Below are 17,439 nucleotides of genomic sequence, written 5' to 3'. Positions count from 1 at the left end.
AAATGCCACCAGTGCCCGTGCAAATGTCACCGTGCCTGTGCAAATGCCACCGTTGCGTGTGTAAATGTCACTGTGCCCGCGTAAATGCCTGTGCAAATGCCACCATCTGTGGGCAAATGCCACCGTTGCACGTGTAAATGTCTGTGCAAATGCCACCGTTGCATGTGCAAATGCCACCGTGCACCTGTAAGTGTCACCGTGCCCGCGTAAATGCCTGTGCAAATGCCACCGTCCACGTGCCAATGCCACCGTTGCACGTACAAGTGTCACCGTGCCCGTGCAAATGCCACCCTGCGTGTGTAAATGTCACTCTCTGTGTGTAAATGTCATTGTGCACGTGTAAATGCCTGTGAAAATGCCACCGTCCATGTACAAATGCCACCGTGCCCGTGCAAATGCCACCCTCCGTGTGTAAATGTCACTGCGCATGTGCAAATGCCACCGTAGTACGTACAAATGTCACTGTGCCCGTGCAAATGCCACTAAGTGTGTGTAAATGTCACCGTGCCCGTGTAAATGCCCGTGCAAATGCCATCGTGCCTGTGTAAGTGCCACCCTGCCTGTGTAAATGTCACCGTGCCCATGTAAATGTCCGTGCAAATGCCACCATCCACGTGCAAATGTCACTGCGCCTGTGTAAGTGCCACCCCGCGTGTGTAAATGTCACTGTCCCCGTGCAAATGCCTGTGTAAATGTCACCGTGCCCGTGTAAATGCCACCATCCACATGCAAATGCCACCGTTGCACGTACAAATGTCACCGTGCCTGTGTAAGTGCCACCCTGCGTGTGCAAATGTCACCATGCCTGTGCAAATGCCTGTGTAAATGTCACTGTGCCTAAGTGCCACCCTGCCTGTGTAAACGTCACCGTGCCTGTGCAAATGCCACCGTTGCCCGTACGGCTGTCACCGTGCCCGTGCAAATGCCACCCTGCCTGTGTAAGTGTCACCGTGCCCGTGTAAATGCCCGTGTACGTGTCACCGTGCCCGTGTAAGTGCCACCCCGCGTGTGTAAATGCCACCCTGCGTGTGCGAATGTCACCGTGCCCGTGCCAATGTCACCGTGCCCGTGCGAATCCCGTGCCCGAGCTGCCCCTCGCACGCCCCAGCTGCACCCTGCATTTGCACCACCCCCCCCACATGCACACCCTCCAGCACCCCCAAAACACCCCCCACCCCCCCCCCCCCGCTCCGGGACCCTCCGATCCCCCCCCCCCCCTTCCCTTTTGATTTTATTTATTTACCAGCTTTATAAATAAATCACGGCGCCGGTTTGTCATTAACCGGCGAATTTCGGAGCGGGCGGAGGCGGTGACGCGAGCGGTGCCGGATTTCGGGGTGCGGGGGGGGGGGACGGACACACACACACCCCTCCCACCCCCCCCCCCCCCCCCACTTGACTCGGGTGCCCTTTGCGCCGGCGTCACCGTTGTCCCCAACCGCGTCCCAACCCCGGCGTGGGGCTTCCCAGAAACCCAGGCGGTGCCGAGCTATCTTTAACTGGTCCCGGGGTGTTTCGTGGTTTTTGGGGGTTCGGGGAGGGGGGGGGAAGAAGGTGGGGGGGTGGGGAACCGCTTTTTCTTGGCCGGGGCTTTGGCCCGAAGCCGGTGGCCACCGGGGCTACCGGCCAAACGCCGCTCCCGACGGCGGGTTGGCCACCGGAGCCGAAAAAGAGAGGGGTTTGTGTGGGGTTATTTTTTTTTTTTTTTCGGGGGGGGGGGGAGGGGGGGGAGGGAGAGGAGTTGTGGTGGGGGGAGGTGAGGACATCGCCAGGCACCCGCAGCCCCCCCCGAAAAATCGGGAGGAAAAAATATAAAAATAAAAATTAATAAAAAAAAAAATCCCAGCGAGGCTTTGCTCAGCCCGGCTGCCGCAAAAGCCCCCCCAAATTTGGGGACCCCCCCCCTCCAAATGAGTCGATTTAGGGTGTTTTTAAGACCACGCGGAGCATCTGCCCCCACCCCCCAGCGGGTTTTTTTTGGGGGGACCCCCCCCAAATATCGAGGATCCCCCCCCGTCGTAGCGATAAATAAACCTTTATTTTATACAGGGCTCACGGGAAACACAAACACGATCTTTGGGGGGGGGGGGGGGGGGGGCTTGAAAAAATAATTCCCCCTCCTCCTCCCCCCCGCCCCCCCTCCACCCCCCGGCGAAATCCAGCATCAGACCCATTCCAGAGCTTTTTTTTTTTCCCTTAAAATAAAAGGGGGCGGGGGGGGGCAGGGGGACCCCCACTTTGGGTTTGTGCTGGATTTGAGACGCTCCTTTTTTTTGGGGGGGGGGGGGGGGTGATGCTCAGGTTGGACCCACTCTTCATGGCAGGGGGGGCGCCCCCCATGTGGCATTGGGGTCACAGTGGGGGGGGGGGGGGATCCCCTGTGTGGACCGTCACACCCCCCCCCCCAAGGTGTATTTGGGGTGACAGAGATTGTCTGGAGGGGGGGGGAGGACACCCCCATTTTTCGGCGGGGGGGGGGTGGGGGTGTCCCCCCAAATCCTGCACCGGGGACGATGGCTTCGGCTCCTGGCACGGGGGTGGCACACGGTGGTGGGTGGGGGGGGGTGGTGACGAAGTGGTGACACACCCCCCCCCACCCCGGGATGGCGGGGGGGGGCCTATGAGCCCTGTGAAGAGGGACATCAGCGGGTGCACCCCAATATGGGTGTCCCCGCATGGGGGTGCGCTGGGGGGGGGGGGATGTTTCACAGCCTCACCGCATTCTGGGGGGGCCGCTCCAGCTGGATTTTGATCTCGGGGCAAGGGGGGTCGGGGGGGTGGCGACCTGGGGGAAAGTGTGGGGGGGGGGGTCATGAGCACCGCAAGGCGGGGGGGGGGGGGGGGGGTGTGTGTGCGCCCCCCGACCCCGCGGCCGCCTGACGCCCCGGTGATGGGCTACCTGGGGGGGTACCGGGGGGTCATCCTGCCAGGGGGTGTCGGTGAAGGCGTCGCGGTGGGTCCCCGAGGGCGAGCGGCTCTCCTGAGGGTGCAGTGGGGGGGGGGGGGTGGTGTCAAAGGGGTGCTGCCCCCCCACCCCCCCCAGCACCCATTTCCCCCCCCCCCCCCCGCCCCCCCTGGCACCCCGGTACCCTGCCGGGCTCGCTGGGCTCCTCGGCGGCGCTGCCGAAGCTGCTGGCGCTGGAAGAGGAGCGGGAGAAATCCGGCGGCTCCGGCTTCTCGGCCCTGCTCGGGGACAGTCCCCACAGCAGGGGACAGGCTGGCACCGCGCCTCGGGGACGCCGCCGCGGCCCACCGTGACGCCACGCTGGCCCCCCGCGACACCCCCGGCCCCGTGCCATCTCGGCCCCGTGCCAACTGGGCCCCAATGTCGTCCCATCCCTGGGATGTCCTGGCTCTGTGGCTCCCTGTCCCCACACCATCCCGTCCCTTGGATGTCCCATCCCCGTGCCACTCTGTCCCCATGCCATCCTGTGCCTCGGGTGTCCCATCTCCGTGCCACCCTGTCCCCGTGCCACCCTGTCCCCATGCCATCCCATCCCATCCCTGGGGTATCTCAGCCCTGCATCACTCCATCGCCACACCATCCTGTCCCCGGGATGTCCCATCCCCGTGCCACTCTGTCCCCATGCCATCCCATCCCTGTGACAACCTGTCCCCATGTCACCCCATCCCTGGGATGTCCCATCCCCGTGCCACTCTGTCCCCATGCCATCCCATCCCTAGGATGTCCCAGCCCTGCGTCACCCTGTCACCACACCATCTGTCCCCAGGAGATCCCATCCCTGTGCCACTCTGTCCCCATGCCATCCCATCCCTGGGATCGCCCACCCTCATGCCACCCAATCCCACGCCATCCCATCCCTGGGATGTCCCATCCCCATGCTACCCTGTCCCCATGCCATCCCATCCCTGGGATGCCTCATCCCAGTGCCACCTGTCCCCACGTCATCCCATGCCTGTGATGTCCCAGCCCTATGCCTTCCAGTCCCCGTGTCACCTCGATGTCACCCCATTCCGGTGCCACCCCATCCCGGTGTCACCCTGGCCCATTGCAACCCTATGCCACTCCATGCCGGTGCCATCCCATCCCAGTGCCACCTTGTCCCGGTGCCCTCCAGTCCCTGTGTCACCCAGGATGTCACCCCATCCTGATGTGACCCCAGCCCAGTGCCATCCTGTCCCCTTGCCACCCAATCCCAGTGCCCTCCGGTCCTCATGTCACCCCATCCCGGTGTCACCCCGTCCTCATGCCACCCCATCCCATTGCATCCTCATGCCACCCTGTCCCCTTGCTGCCCCATCCCAGTGCCCTCCCGTCCCCATATCACCCCATCCCGGTGCCACCCCATCCCAGTGTCACCCTGGCCCACTGTATCCCTTTGCCACCCCATGCTGGTGCCATCCCATCCCAGTGCCATCGTGTCCCGGTGCCCTCCAGTCCCTGTGTCACCCGGATGTCACCCCATCCTGATGTGACCCCAGCCCAGTGCCATCCTGTCCCCTTGCCACCCAATCCCAGTGCCCTCCAGTCCTCATGTCACCCCATCCCGGTGCCACCCCGTCCTCATGCCACCCTGTCCCCTTGCTGCCCCATCCCAGTGCCCTCCAGTCCCCGTGTCACCCCGGTGCCACCCTGTCCCCTTGCCGCCCAGTCCCGGTGCCCTCCAATTCCCATGTCACCCCATCCCAGTGTCACTCCGTCCTGGTGCCACCCCGTCCTTGCACTGCCCCCATCCCTGTGCCCTCCAGACCCCGTGTCACCCCGCGTCACCCCGCGTCACCCCCCCGTCCCGGTGTCCCCCGTCCCGGTGCGGGGTGCGGGACCTGTCGGGGTGCCGGCGGCTCTCGGGGGAGCTGTGTGCGGAGCAGGCGCCCTCGGGGGCGGCGGCGGCGGGGCCGTCCCTGCGGGGAGGCGGCGGGCGCTGAGGTAACACCGGGAGGGGACACGGGGCGGTGCCAACCCCCCCCCCCGCGCCGCCCCCGGCGCTCACCTGCCGGCCGGCGCCTCCTGGATGCTCTCGATACCGATGGCGCTGGAGCGGCGGGAGCCCAGCGGGCCGGGCCGCCGCCGCGACGGGCTCTTCCCGGGCACCAGCAGCGCCTGCGGGTCGCCGTTAACGGGGTCGGCGGTGGGGGGGGGTGGCGGGGGGGGGGGCGGGCGACACCCACCGTGGGGGGGCGGACACAGCGGGGAGTGGGGGGGGTGCGTGCCGGGGGTACCCACCTCTTCCACCGAGCCCAGCCCGATGGCGCTGCCGCGGCGTCCCCGCCGGCTCCCGGGCACCAGCAGCGACTGGGGGCGGCACCGCGTCACCCCCGGGGGCACCGGGACGGGCGGGGGACCGGGGAGGGGTGGGGTGGGGGCACCGGGAGGGGCGGGGCTTGAGAGACGACTAAGGGGCGTGGTTTATCGCAGGGGCGTGGCTAAGGAGGGGGCGTGGCTTACGCACAGCAGCGAGGCGCCGGGCTTCCCTGAGGGCGTGGCTTATGAGGAAGGGGCGGGACCAGAGCGCGCCAGGGCTATAGAGGTTCTATGGAGGGGGCGTGGCCTTATCCGGGAGGGGGCGTGGCCTGCCGGGAGGGGGCGTGTCCGGGGCGGGGCACTCGGGGGCTCGGCGCCCTCGGGGGCTCCTGCGGCGGCGTTGGCGGGGGGGGACCCGTCGGGGTCGCAGCCCCACGGCCTCCAGGGAAGGGCCGCGGCCCCGCAGCGCCCGCTGCAAGGCCCCGCCCCGTCAGCACCGCCCGGTACCGCCGGCCCCCCCCCCCCGCCTCAAGCGGCCGTAACACGCCCCCCCCCCCCCGCAGCGCCCCACCTTGAAGGACTCGAAGAAGCCCGGGGCGGCCGCGCCGTTGTCGGGGCGCTCGTCGTCGGGGCCCAGCCCCAGCATGGCCTGGCTGCGGGCCTGCAGCTCCTCGTGCAGCGTCTCCAGCAGCGCCGCCCGCGTCCGCTCCTGCGCGCACACCCCCCACCCCCACCCCCCCAAAAACGCTGACACCCCCCCGCACCCACCCGCCACATCCCCCACCCGCGACATCCCCCCCCCCCCCCCGACCTGACCCGCGACATCCCCCGACCCACGACACCCCCCTCACCTGTGACACCCCCCCCCCCCCGCCCCATAGCCCACATCACACACAGCACCCAGCGGCCACGGCACCCCCCCTACCCCCCCCCAGCACCCACAGCAGGCATGGTCTGTCCCCCCCCCCGCCATCACAGCACCCCCCCCCCAGCACCCACGTGCACAGCACCCAGACATCATGCGGCACCCACACGCACGCCCCCGCTGCAGGCCTGGCCCCCCCCCCAACCCCGCACAGCACCCGCATCATGCACAGCACCCGTATATGGGCCCCCCCCGTGCCCAGCAGGCACAGCACCCAGTGTACGCCCCCCCCCCCAGCACCCAGAGGGCACAGCACCCCCCCCTGCCCCCCCACCACAGCACCCACAGCAGGCAGGGCACCCCCACATGGCCCTGCTGCAGGCACGGACCTCCCCCCCCCCCACACACACACCCCCCCCCGCACAGCAGCACCCAGGGTACGCAGCACCCGCGGCCCCCACGTCGTGCACAGCACGCAGCGTAGGCGGCACCCACCCGCAGCGGCACCCACAGCAGGCACGGCCCCCACGTCGCGCACGGCACCCGCAGCCTGCGGCACCCGCCGCCTGCGCAGCACGCGGGGGGGGACGCGGGGGACACCCCCCCCCCGCCCAACGACACGCACCCAGCTGGCGCCCAGCACCCGCACGCGTGGCCCCCGCGCAGCAGCACCCAGGGGACGCGGCGCCCACGCGCACGGCGTCGCTGCAGGCACGGGGCACCCACGGCGCTACTGCAATCCCGGCACCCACGGCACCGTGCTGCGGGCGCTGCACCCACCACCGCCTGCCCAAGCACCCGCGTGCCCCACAGCGTGCCCAGCCCCACAGCCACAGCACCCACCACAGCCCCATTGCAGCACCCACCTTGTGCCCAAGCACCCGCGTGCCCCACAGCGTGCCCAGCCCCACGGATGGCACGGCACCCACAGCGCTGCTGCAATCACAGCACCCCCAGCACGCACGGCCCCGCTGCAGGCACAGCACCCACAGCCACAGCACCCACGGACCCATTGCAGCACCCACGTGCCCCACGGCGTGCCCAGCCCCATTGCTGGCACAGCACCCACGTCCACGGCACCCGCATCCACGGCACGCACGGCCCCACTGCAGGCACAGCACCCACAGCCCCATTGCAGCACCCACGTTATGCCCAGCACCGCCCCCCGCCCCAGCCCCACTGCAGGCATAGCACCCATCCACACAGCACCCACAGCCCCACTGCAGCACCCACGTTGCGCCCAGCACCCATGTGCCCCACAGCGTGCCCAGCCCCATTGCTGGCACAACACCCACGTCCACGGCACCCGCATCCACGGCACCCATGGCACCCACAGCCCCATCCCACTGCAGGCACAACCCCAATGTCCATGCCACCCACGGCACCCACAGCCCCACGGCAGGCACAGCCCCCATGTCCACAGCCCCATTGCAGCACCCACGTTGCGCCCAGCACCCACGCGCCCCCACGGTGTGCCCAGCCCCATTGCTGGCAGAGCACCCACGTCCACAGCACCCACAGGCCCACGTCAGGCACAGCCCCCACATCCATGGCACCCATGGCACCCACAGCCCCACGGCAGGCACAGCCCCCACGTCCGCAGCCCCATTGCAGCACCCACGTTGCGCCCAGCACCCACGCGCCCCACGGCGTGCCCAGCCCCATTGCTGGCAGAGAACCCACGTCGTGCCCAGCACCCACGCACCCCACGGCGTGCCCAGCCCCATTGCTGGCAGAGCACCTACTTCCACGGCACCTGCATCCACAGCACTCACAGTCCCATGGCGTGCCCAGCCCCATTGCTGGCACAGCACCCACATCCATGGCACCCACAGCCCCACGGCAGGCACAGCCCCGACGTCCGCAGTCCCATTGCAGCACCCACCTCACGCCCAGCGCCCGCCGGTGCTGCCGCAATCACAGCACCCACGGCACGCGGCGCCCGCACCCACAGCCCCATTGCAGCACCCACCACCCGTGTGCCCTCCCCCACACACACACCCCCCATGCCGTGCCCAGCCCCCTGGCAGCCCCCCACCCCACCCAGCACCCCCCGGCACCCCGCCGCGCTCAGCGCCCAGCGCCCACCTCCAGCTTGGCGAACTTCTCGGCCTTGTAGCAGGCGTACTCGGCGTTGATGAGCTTCGTCAGCAGGAACTCCTGGAACTCGGGGCCCTGCATGGGTTGAGGGAGGGGGGAAGCGAGGGGCAGCCCTGGGTGGGTGCCACCAGGAGGGGGGGAGACACCACACACACCCCCCCACCCCAACCCTTCCCTACCACAGCAGCGCCCATGGGTGCTCACCTTCCTGAAGACGGCGGGGTCGGGCAACGGCGGGCCGAAGAAGGGCACGTCGTCGCGGGCGGTGACGGAGACCTGCGGCGGGTTTGGGGCAAGAAGGGTCCCCAGCACCCCACGGGGATGGGGAAACTGAGGCTGGGGATGGGGGGGGGTGGGGGGGTGGTACCTTGTAGAGGGTGCCCCGGGGGCCGCCCTGCTCCAGCTGCACCACCACGAAGGCGTGGAGGAAGTTGGAGGCGATCATGTCGGGGACGAAGGGGGTGTTCTCGTCCTGGAAGACGACGGCCACGATGTCGTTGCCGATGTGACGCTTCCGCTGCAGCTGCGGGGACGGGGGTGGGTGGGTGGGGGGGTGGGGGTGGGTGTGGGGGGGTTGGGGGGGGGGGGGAACAGGGGACGGAGACGGGGACACACACACACACACACGAGGGGGTGCCGGTCACAGCAGGGAATGGCAGACCCTGTGCCCCATAGATGTCCTCCCCCGCCCCAGCACCCAGGGGTTCCCCCTGGAGCTTTTGCAACCCATAGATGCCCCCCCCAGCACCCAAGGGTGCTTTGCCAGCCCACTGCATCCCATAGACACCCCCCTAGCACCCATGGGGTGTGCTGAGAGCTCTTGTGCCCTATAGATGCCCCCCCCAGCACCCAGGGGAGTCCCTGGAGGTTTTGCAACCCATAGACACCCCCCCCAACACCCACGGGTGCCCCTGGAGCTTTTGCAACCCATAGACGCCCCCCCAGCACCCATGGGTGCTCCGCCAGCCCACTGTACCCCATAGACACTCCCCAGCACCCAGGGGTGTGCTGAGAGCCCTCATGCCCCATAGATGCCCCCCAGCACCCAGGGGTGCCCTACCAGCCCCTCTACCCTATAGATGTGTGTGTCCCCCTCAGCACCCATGGGTGCCCCTGGAGCTTTTGCATCCCATAGATACCCCCCACACACACATAACCAGAACGCAGGGGTGCTCCGCCAGCCCCTGCACCCCATAGACACCCCCCCAGCACCCACGGGGTGTGCTGATAGCACTTATGCCCCATAGATGCCCCCCAGCACCCAGGGGTGCCCTACCAGCCCCTCTACCCTATAGATGTCCCCCCCAGCACCCAGGGGTGCCCCTGGAGGTTTTGCAACCCCTAGACACCCCCCAGCACCTATGGGGTGCACTGAGAGCTCTCGTGCCCCATAGATGCCCCCCCAGCACCCAGGGGTGCCCCACCAGCCCCTTGCATCCTATAGACACCCCCAGCAGCCATGGGGTGCGCTGGCAGCTCTTGTGCCCTATAGATGCCCCCCCAGCACCCATGGGTGCTCCGCCAGCCCACTGCACCCCATAGACACCCCCCAGCACCCACGGGGTGTGCTGATAGCCCTCATGCCCCATAGATGCCCCCCAGCACCCAGGGGTGCCCCTGGAGCTTTTGCATCCCATAGATACCCCCCCCCCCCCATAACCAGCACCCAGGGGTGCTCCGCCAGCCCCTGCACCCCATAGACACCCCCCAGCACCCATAGGTGCCCCACCAGCCCCTGCGCCCCACGGGGCGGGGGGAACCCAGCGCCCCCTCCGCCTCCCCCTCCCCCACCGAGCGCCCACGTATTTCCATTCCCCACCCCACCGCCCCCCCCCCCCCCCCGGGCACCCATGGGTGCCCCACCTGCTGGGCGTCCCCCTCGGTGTAGGGCAGCTTGGTGGAGACGTGGAACATGATCTCCTTGTCGCGGAAGTGGCAATAGACCGACTCGCTGCCCGTCTGCCCGTGGGTCACGTCCAGGCCCCCCCGGAACCTGCGCCGAGAGTTGTCGGGGGGGGAGGGGGGGGGGGTGGGGGGGAGATAAAAGCACCCTGACCTTGGGGGACACCCCTTCCCCCCCCCCCCACCCCCCCCCAACATCACGCACCCCTTGAAGTCCCGCAGCTGCACCCGCTGCCCCAGCACCTCCAGGAACTCGGCGAAGGCCGGGCTCTCCTCCGTGGTGCCGAAGAGCTCCTCCTCCGACGTCTGGGGGGGGGGAATGGGTGTCAGCACCCACCCGCGACACCCCCCCCCACCCAAACCCCCCATCCCCCCCCTTACCTGCCCCAGTTTTTGGTAGATGACCCCAAATTTGAAGTGGTTGCTGAGGACGTGCTCGTCGAAGGCGAGGATGAGGCGGGACGCCTGCGGGGGTGGGGGAGGGGGCGGCGGTTGGGTGGGGGGGTGGGGGTGTGGGGGGGGCACCCCAACCTATGGGTGCCCCCCCACCCCACTCACCTTGGGGTAGAGCACGGGGTAGAAGCGATCCACGTTGACGTCCTCGCACACCAGCTGCGGGAAGGATGGGTGATGCGATGGGGTGGCCCGGACCGGGGAGGGGGGGGGGTGTGGGGGGGGTGTGGGGGGGCACCCATGGGTGCTGCCGGTGGTCTTGCACCCACCTTGGCCATCTGCACCACGTTGGGGAACTCGGCCAGGCAGGAGATGGGCACCACGTCGTGCAGGGTGCGGGCGCGGGTGCTGCGGGGCGAGGTGGGGGGGGGTGGGGGGGGTCAGGGTGGCCTCCAGATCCATCCCCCCCCGCCACAGCCAGCACCCATGGGTGCCTCCCGGCACCCTGCTCACCGCAGCAGCAGGTGGAGGTGCTCCTGCTCGTCGTACTTGAGGGAGAAGACGAGGTGGCCCAGCGCCGGGTCCAGGGAGTAGTAGTTGAAGTGCTCCTGCGGGGGGGGTGGGGGGGGGGCCAAGCACCCATGACCACGCCGATGGGTGCTCACGCTGGCGGGCACCCAGCCATGGGGCACCCATGCCCATGGGCGCCAATATCCAGGAGCAGCCACGACTATGGGGCACCCGTGCCCATGGGCCACCCACCCTACAGACACTGGTAGGGTCCCCAGGCCCACGGACACCCGTGCCATGGGTCATCCAGGTCTCTGAGCACCCATAACCCTGAGCACCCATGTCCATGAGCACCCACACCCACAGATACCACCACCTACGGAGCACCTACACTGAGGGGCACACGTGCAACGAGCCACCCACACCCATGAGCACCCATACCCCTGGGGCTCCCATGCCCATAGATGACCACACTCATGTCCATGAACACCCATGCCCATGAGCACCCATGAGGTCTCCATGCCAATGCCCATCCATGCCCATGGGGAACCCACCCGCACCCATGCTATGGGGCACCCAGGTTCCTGAGCACCCATAAGTGTGGGCACCCGCAGTTATGGAGCTCCCATGCCCATGCACACCCATGCCCATGGGGCACCCATCTCCCTTGAGCACCCATGCCATGGGGCACCCAGATCCACGAGCACCCATGCCCATAGATCCCCACACCCATGCCCATGAGCACCTGTGCCATGGGGTGCCCAGACCCAGGAGCACCCATACCCATGGGTCTCCCATGCCCATAGAAGACCACACTCCTGTCCATGAGCACCCATATGCAGGACCACCCATGCCATGGGGTGCCCAGGCCCATGAGCACCCATACCCATGGGTCTCCTGTGCCCATAGAAGATCACACTCATGTCCATGAGCACCCATGTGCATGAGCACCCATGCCATGGCACACCCATGCCCATGAGCACCCATATGCATGAGCACCCATGAGGTCTCCATGCCGATGCCCACCCATGCCCAATGGGGAACCCACCCACCCACACCTGGAGCACCCACGGGGGCCTCACCTTGCCCAAGAAGTGCTTGCGGTAGATCTTGGCCGTGTGGTTGCCCTCAAGCCTCGCCCGGGTGCCGGGTGCCGGGTTGGGGGGGGACTCGGGTGCCCCACTCAGCTGGTGGTTGGTGCCCTCGATCCAGTAACCCCCAAACTGCGGCAGGAGGATGAGGGGGAACGGCCCCTCCCGGCCCAGCACCTGCACCCACAACGGAGGTGGGTGCTCTGGGCACCCACCCACCCGCCCACCCAGTCGCTCACCCGCCCTGGCACCCGTCTCTGGAGGGGAGCGGGGGCTCTACCTCATGCACGCTGGGGTAGGGGATGTAGTCCTCCTCCGTCTGCAAGACAACGGGGTGGGTGAAGGCCATGCTAACACCCATGGGTGCTGGGGAGGGTGAAGGCCACGCTAACACCCGTGGGTGTTGGTTGGGTGCCCCCACCCCAAGGGCGCCTACCTTGAGCGGTGGGGGGACGGCGTGGCGCTGCTGGGCCATCCTGCTGCCCTGCGGGAGACGGGGGCTGTGGGTGCCCGTCACCGCCCCCTTGGGATGGGCACCCCTGGGTGGGGAGCACCCACGTTGTGGGGGGCTTACCTCGGGGTGAGGTGGCCGAGGGGGAGGTGGTGGTGCTGGTTGAGGACACGTCTAGGTGGCCTGGGGGGTCCTGGGGGGTCCATGGCTCTTCCTGGGGGAGAGGAGAGCTCCCCCACAGCCCCTCGCCGTGCGGCCCGGCCGCTCGGGCAGCGGTGTTACCCCTGAAGCCTACTGATGGCAGCAAGCCGGGCGCCACCTTGCAGGCTGCCGGGGGCCGGCGGGTCGGGGGCGGCGGGTGCCGGGTCACTCCCTGGGGGGTGCCCGGCTGCTGAGGCCCCCCCCAAAACGCATCGCACCCCCCCTCACCCCCACCCCGAAGGGCGCCCCCCGCGGGCGGGAGGCGGAGCCGCGCCGGGCAGCACCACGGACAGCGCCCGGACCGGCAGCGCCGAGCACCGCCCGGGACGGGGACAGCGGGACACGGGGACGGCGGGACAAGGGGACACGGGGACACTGGAACAGCGGGACACGGGGACATGGGGACACTGGAACAGCGGGACATGGGGACACCGGGACGTTGGGACACGGGGACAAGGGGACACCGGGACAAGGGGACATGGGGACACTGGAACACCGGGACATGCGAACACTGGGACACCAGGACATGGGGACACCAGGACATCGGGACACTGGGACATTGGGACACGGGGACATTGGGACACGGGGACAAGGGGACACCAGGACATAGGGGCGTGGGGAGGCTGGAACACCGGGACATGCGAACACTGGGACACCGGGACATGGGGATACAGGGACACTGGGACATGGGGACACAGGACATGGGGATACGGGGATACCGGGACACCAGGACATGGGAACACTGGGACATGGGGACATCAGGACACCAGGACACCGGGACATGGGGACACAGGAATCATAGAATCATAGAATTCTAGGACATGGGGACACCGGGATACCGGGACACTGGGACATGGGAACACTGGGACATGGGGACACCAGGGCACCAGGACACCGGGACATGGGGACACCGGAACACTGGGACATGGGGACACGGGACATGGGGACACCAGGATATGGGGACACTGGGACACTGGGACATGTGGGCACCGGGACATGGGGACACGGGGATGCCAAGACAATGGGACATGGGGACACCGGGACAACGGGACATATCGACATGGGGGCACCAGGACATGGGGACACAGGGCCACAGGGACACCAGGATAAGGGGACACTGGGAAAACGGGACACAGGGACACTGGTCCTGCTGCAAAGGTGGCCCAGCCTTGTGCAAACACGGCCCTGGTGCAAGTGGGTGCCACCCCCGTGCAAACACCCCCCGGGTGGGCGCGCGACCCTCGTGCGAACACGAACCCTCGTGCGAACACCACCCGGGTGCAAATGTCACCTGTCCCCGTGCAAACACGACGGCGGGCGAGCGTGTCCCGGGCGCTAAAGTGACGCCGGTGCCAACGCCACCCTGGTGCAAACCCGCACCCCCCGTCCCCCCCCGTTCCCCGCCCCGTCCCCGTGCAAACGCCACCCTCGTGCAAACCCGCCCCCCCGTCCCCGTCCCCGTGCAAACACGACGGCATGCGAGCGCGTCCCCGGTGCAAAAGTGACCCTGGTGCAAATGCCCCCCCCCCCGTGCCAATGTCACCTGTCCCCGTGCAAACACAGCTGCGTGTAAATGCGACAATGTCACACGTGTCCGTCCCCCCCCCCCGCCCGTGCAAACCCGCCCCCTCCCCGTGCACCCCCCGGGCCGCAGCGTCACCCCACGCTGGGCAGTGGGGCTGCGCGGGGTCCTGGGGGGGGTCCCCGTCGCCTCCCCCCCGCCCCAAACCCAGCACCAAAGTGTGTGTGTGGGGGCAGCCCCGCGGGGGGGGGGTGGTGTGTGACCCAAATGTGGGGCCGGGTTGCGGGGGGGTGGGGGGGGCAGATGATGGGGATGAGATGCGGGGGGGGGGGAGAGAATTTGATGGAGGGGGCAGCTGGAGGGGGCAGGTTGTGGGGTAGATATTGGGGGGGGGCAGTTTATGGGGTAGATATTGAGGGGGGGCAGGTTGGGGGGGGCAATTCACGGGGGAGATATTTTGGAGGGGCGGGTTGTGGGGGGGGGGAAGTTTACGGGGTAGATATTGGGGGGGGCAGGTTGGGGTGTCGGGGGGGGCAATTCGCGGGGGAGATATTTGGGGGGGGCAGGTTGGGGGGGGCAATTCGCGGGGGAGATATTTTGGGGGGGCAGGTTGGGGGGGGGAAGTTAATGGGGGAGATATTTTTTTTGGGGGGGGCAATTCATGGGGTAGATATTTTGGGGGGCAGGTTGGGGGGGGCAAGTCATGGGGGAGCCATTTGGAGGGGGGGGCAATTCATGGGGGAGATATTTTGGGGGGGCAGGTTGAGGGGGGGGCAATTCATGGGGGAGCCATTTGGAGGGGGGGGCACGATGGGGGGGTACCTGGGGGGGGGGGGTGGGGGCTGATCCCCCTCTCCCCCCCCCCCCATCCCCTCCCGGCCTACCGGGATGCCGGGGCCCCCCCCCAGGCCTGGAGCATCATCCCCCCCCCGCCCCGCGCTGCCGGTACCGGCGGCGGCTGAAGGTCACCGGGGGATGGAGGCGGGGGTGGGGGGAAGAACGGGGACACCGGGAGCGGGGTCTCGGGGGGGGCCAGCCGGGTTGCGGGTCCCCGCGGCGCGGCACTTACCGGAGGGGCGGCGGGGCCGGGGCCGGTACCGGAGCGGAGGGAGCGGGGGCCCCGCCGCTCGCAGCCACCGCGCAGCGTCACGTGCGGCGGGGCGGGGCGGCCCCTCCGGGGGCGGCCGGCACCGGGAACCGGTACCCGGGCAACAGGCAACCGGAAAACTCCACCGGGGAAACGGCAACCGGGAACCGAAAACAGGCGACCGGGAAAACCGGCGACAGGGGGGAAAAAAAAAAAAAAAAACAAAAACCAAAAAAAAACCGCACCGGGAAAACCGTACCGGAACCGGCAACAGGCACCGGGAGCTGGGATCGGGCACTGGGCACGGCATCGCCCCCAGCCCGGGCTCCCCCCTCCATCCCTGTCCCCTCCCCTGGACCACCTGGCTGTCCCCGCCCCCCCCCGGCACTCAGCTCCCCCCTCCCCCTCCTCCATCCCCGCAGCCACCGAATCCTCCCCCCCCCTCCACGGCCCCCGGGGAACCGTCTCCATCCCCCCCCGTCCAGGGCTGGCAGCCGGGTGTCTCGCTGGCCATCACCCGTGTGGCCCCCCCCGCCCCGGTTCAGGTCCCCCCCACCCCTCCCTGGCACCCAGAGTGCCCCCCCCTCCAACCGTCCCTGGCATCTAGGGTGCACCCCCCCCTCCATCCTCAGTACCCAGGGTGCCCCCCACCCCCTTCATCCCTCCACGGCACCCACGGTGCCCCTTTCTCCATCCCTGGTACCCAGGGTCCCCCCCCTCCCTGCATCCCTCCCCGAGACCCAGAGTGGCCCCCCCCTCCATCCCTCCCTGGTACCCACGGTGACCCCCCCTCCATCCCTCCCTGGTACCCAGGATGCCCCCCCCCTCCATCCCTGGTACCCAGGGTGCCCCTCCACATCCCCGCATCCCTCCCTGGTACCCACGGTGACCCCCCCTCCATCCCTCCCTGGCACTCAGGATGCCCCCCCCCTCCATCCTCAGTACCCAGGGTGGCCCCCCCATCCATGTATCCCTCCCTGGGACCCAGGGTGCCCCCCCCCCCCCCCATATTCCTCCATCCCTCCCTGACACTCAGGATGCCCCCCCCCATCCCTGGTACCCAGGGTGCCCCTCCACATCCCTGCATCCCTCCCTGGTACCCACGGTGACCCCCCCTCCATCCCTCCCTGGCACTCAGGATGCCCCCCCCTCCATCCTCAGTACCCAGGGTGGCCCCCCCATCCATGTATCCCTCCCTGGGACCCAGGGTGCCCCCCCCCCCCCCCCCCATATTCCTCCATCCCTCCCTGACACTCAGGATGCCCCCCCCCATCCCTGGTACCCAGGGTGCCCCTCCACATCCCTGCATCCCTCCCTGGTACCCACGGTGACCCCCCCCTCCATCCCTCCCTGGCACTCAGGATGCCCCCCCCCTCCATCCTCAGTACCCAGGGTGGCCCCCGCCATCCCTGCATCCCTCCCTGGGACACAGAGTGCGTCCCCCCCATCCCTCCATGACACCCAGGGTGCCCCTTTCTCCATCCCTGGTACCCAGAGTGCCCCCCCCCCCCCCATATTCCTCCATCCCTCCCTGGTACCCAGGATGCCCCCCCTCTCCATCCCTGGGACACAGAGTGCGCCCCCCCATCCCTCCATGACACTCAGGGTGCCCCTTTCTCCATCCCTGGTACCCAGAGTGCCCCCCCCCCCATATTCCTTCATCCCTCCCTGGTACCCAGGATGCCCCCCCCCTCCATCCCTGGTACCCAGGGTGCCCCTCCACATCCCTGCATCCCTCCCTGGTACCCACGGTGACCCCCCCCCTCCATCCCTCCCTGGCACTCAGGATGCCCCCCCTCTCCATCCTCAGTACCCAGGGTGGCCCCCGCCATCCCTGCATCCCTCCCTGGGACACAGAGTGCGCCCCCCCCATCCCTCCATGACACCCACAGGGTGCCCCTTTCTCCATCCCTGGGACCCAGAGTGCCCCCCCTTCATCCTTCCATGACACCTAGGATGCCCCCCCTCTCCATCCCTGGTACCCAGGGTGCCCCTCCACGTCCCTGCATCCCTCCCCGGTACCCAGGGTGACCCCTCTCTCCATCCTCAGTACCCAGGGTGGCCCCCCCATCCCTGCATCACTCCCTGGGACCCAGAGTGCCCCCCCCCCCATA

At 68.4% G+C, this 17,439-nt stretch overlaps 1 protein-coding gene across 6 annotated transcripts; it reads right to left on the bottom strand.

The window, feature by feature from the left end:
* Nucleotides 1-2,019: 2,019 nt before the first annotated feature.
* Nucleotides 2,020-15,795, bottom strand: RAP1GAP (RAP1 GTPase activating protein). Of its 6 annotated transcripts, none has more exons than XM_074560597.1 (22): nt 15,308-15,795; nt 12,639-12,888; nt 12,501-12,548; nt 12,345-12,383; nt 12,056-12,241; nt 10,977-11,071; nt 10,793-10,871; nt 10,629-10,682; nt 10,452-10,535; nt 10,276-10,376; nt 10,032-10,161; nt 8,536-8,691; nt 8,373-8,444; nt 8,157-8,243; nt 5,775-5,912; nt 5,186-5,254; nt 4,953-5,062; nt 4,786-4,863; nt 3,090-3,183; nt 2,900-2,980; nt 2,718-2,785; nt 2,020-2,627 (listed from the first exon to the last, which is right to left on the bottom strand). In XM_074560597.1, the coding sequence occupies exons 3-22, from the start codon at nt 12,537-12,539 to the stop codon at nt 2,165-2,167; spliced, it is 2,223 nt and encodes a 740-aa protein (XP_074416698.1). In that variant the 5' UTR covers nt 12,540-12,548; nt 12,639-12,888; nt 15,308-15,795; the 3' UTR covers nt 2,020-2,164. The 6 variants fall into 6 exon arrangements, with proteins under 6 accessions (XP_074416698.1, XP_074416696.1, XP_074416699.1 ...); XM_074560595.1 differs by having other exon boundaries at nt 12,639-12,842; XM_074560598.1 differs by having other exon boundaries at nt 12,639-12,729.
* Nucleotides 15,796-17,439: the final 1,644 nt, after the last annotated feature.

This window comes from Larus michahellis, chromosome 16 (assembly GCF_964199755.1).
Source record: "Larus michahellis chromosome 16, bLarMic1.1, whole genome shotgun sequence".
Classification (NCBI taxonomy): Eukaryota; Metazoa; Chordata; class Aves; order Charadriiformes; family Laridae; genus Larus; species Larus michahellis.
Note: the sequence above shows the minus strand (reverse complement) of the source record. Positions and strands in the feature narration are given on the sequence as shown.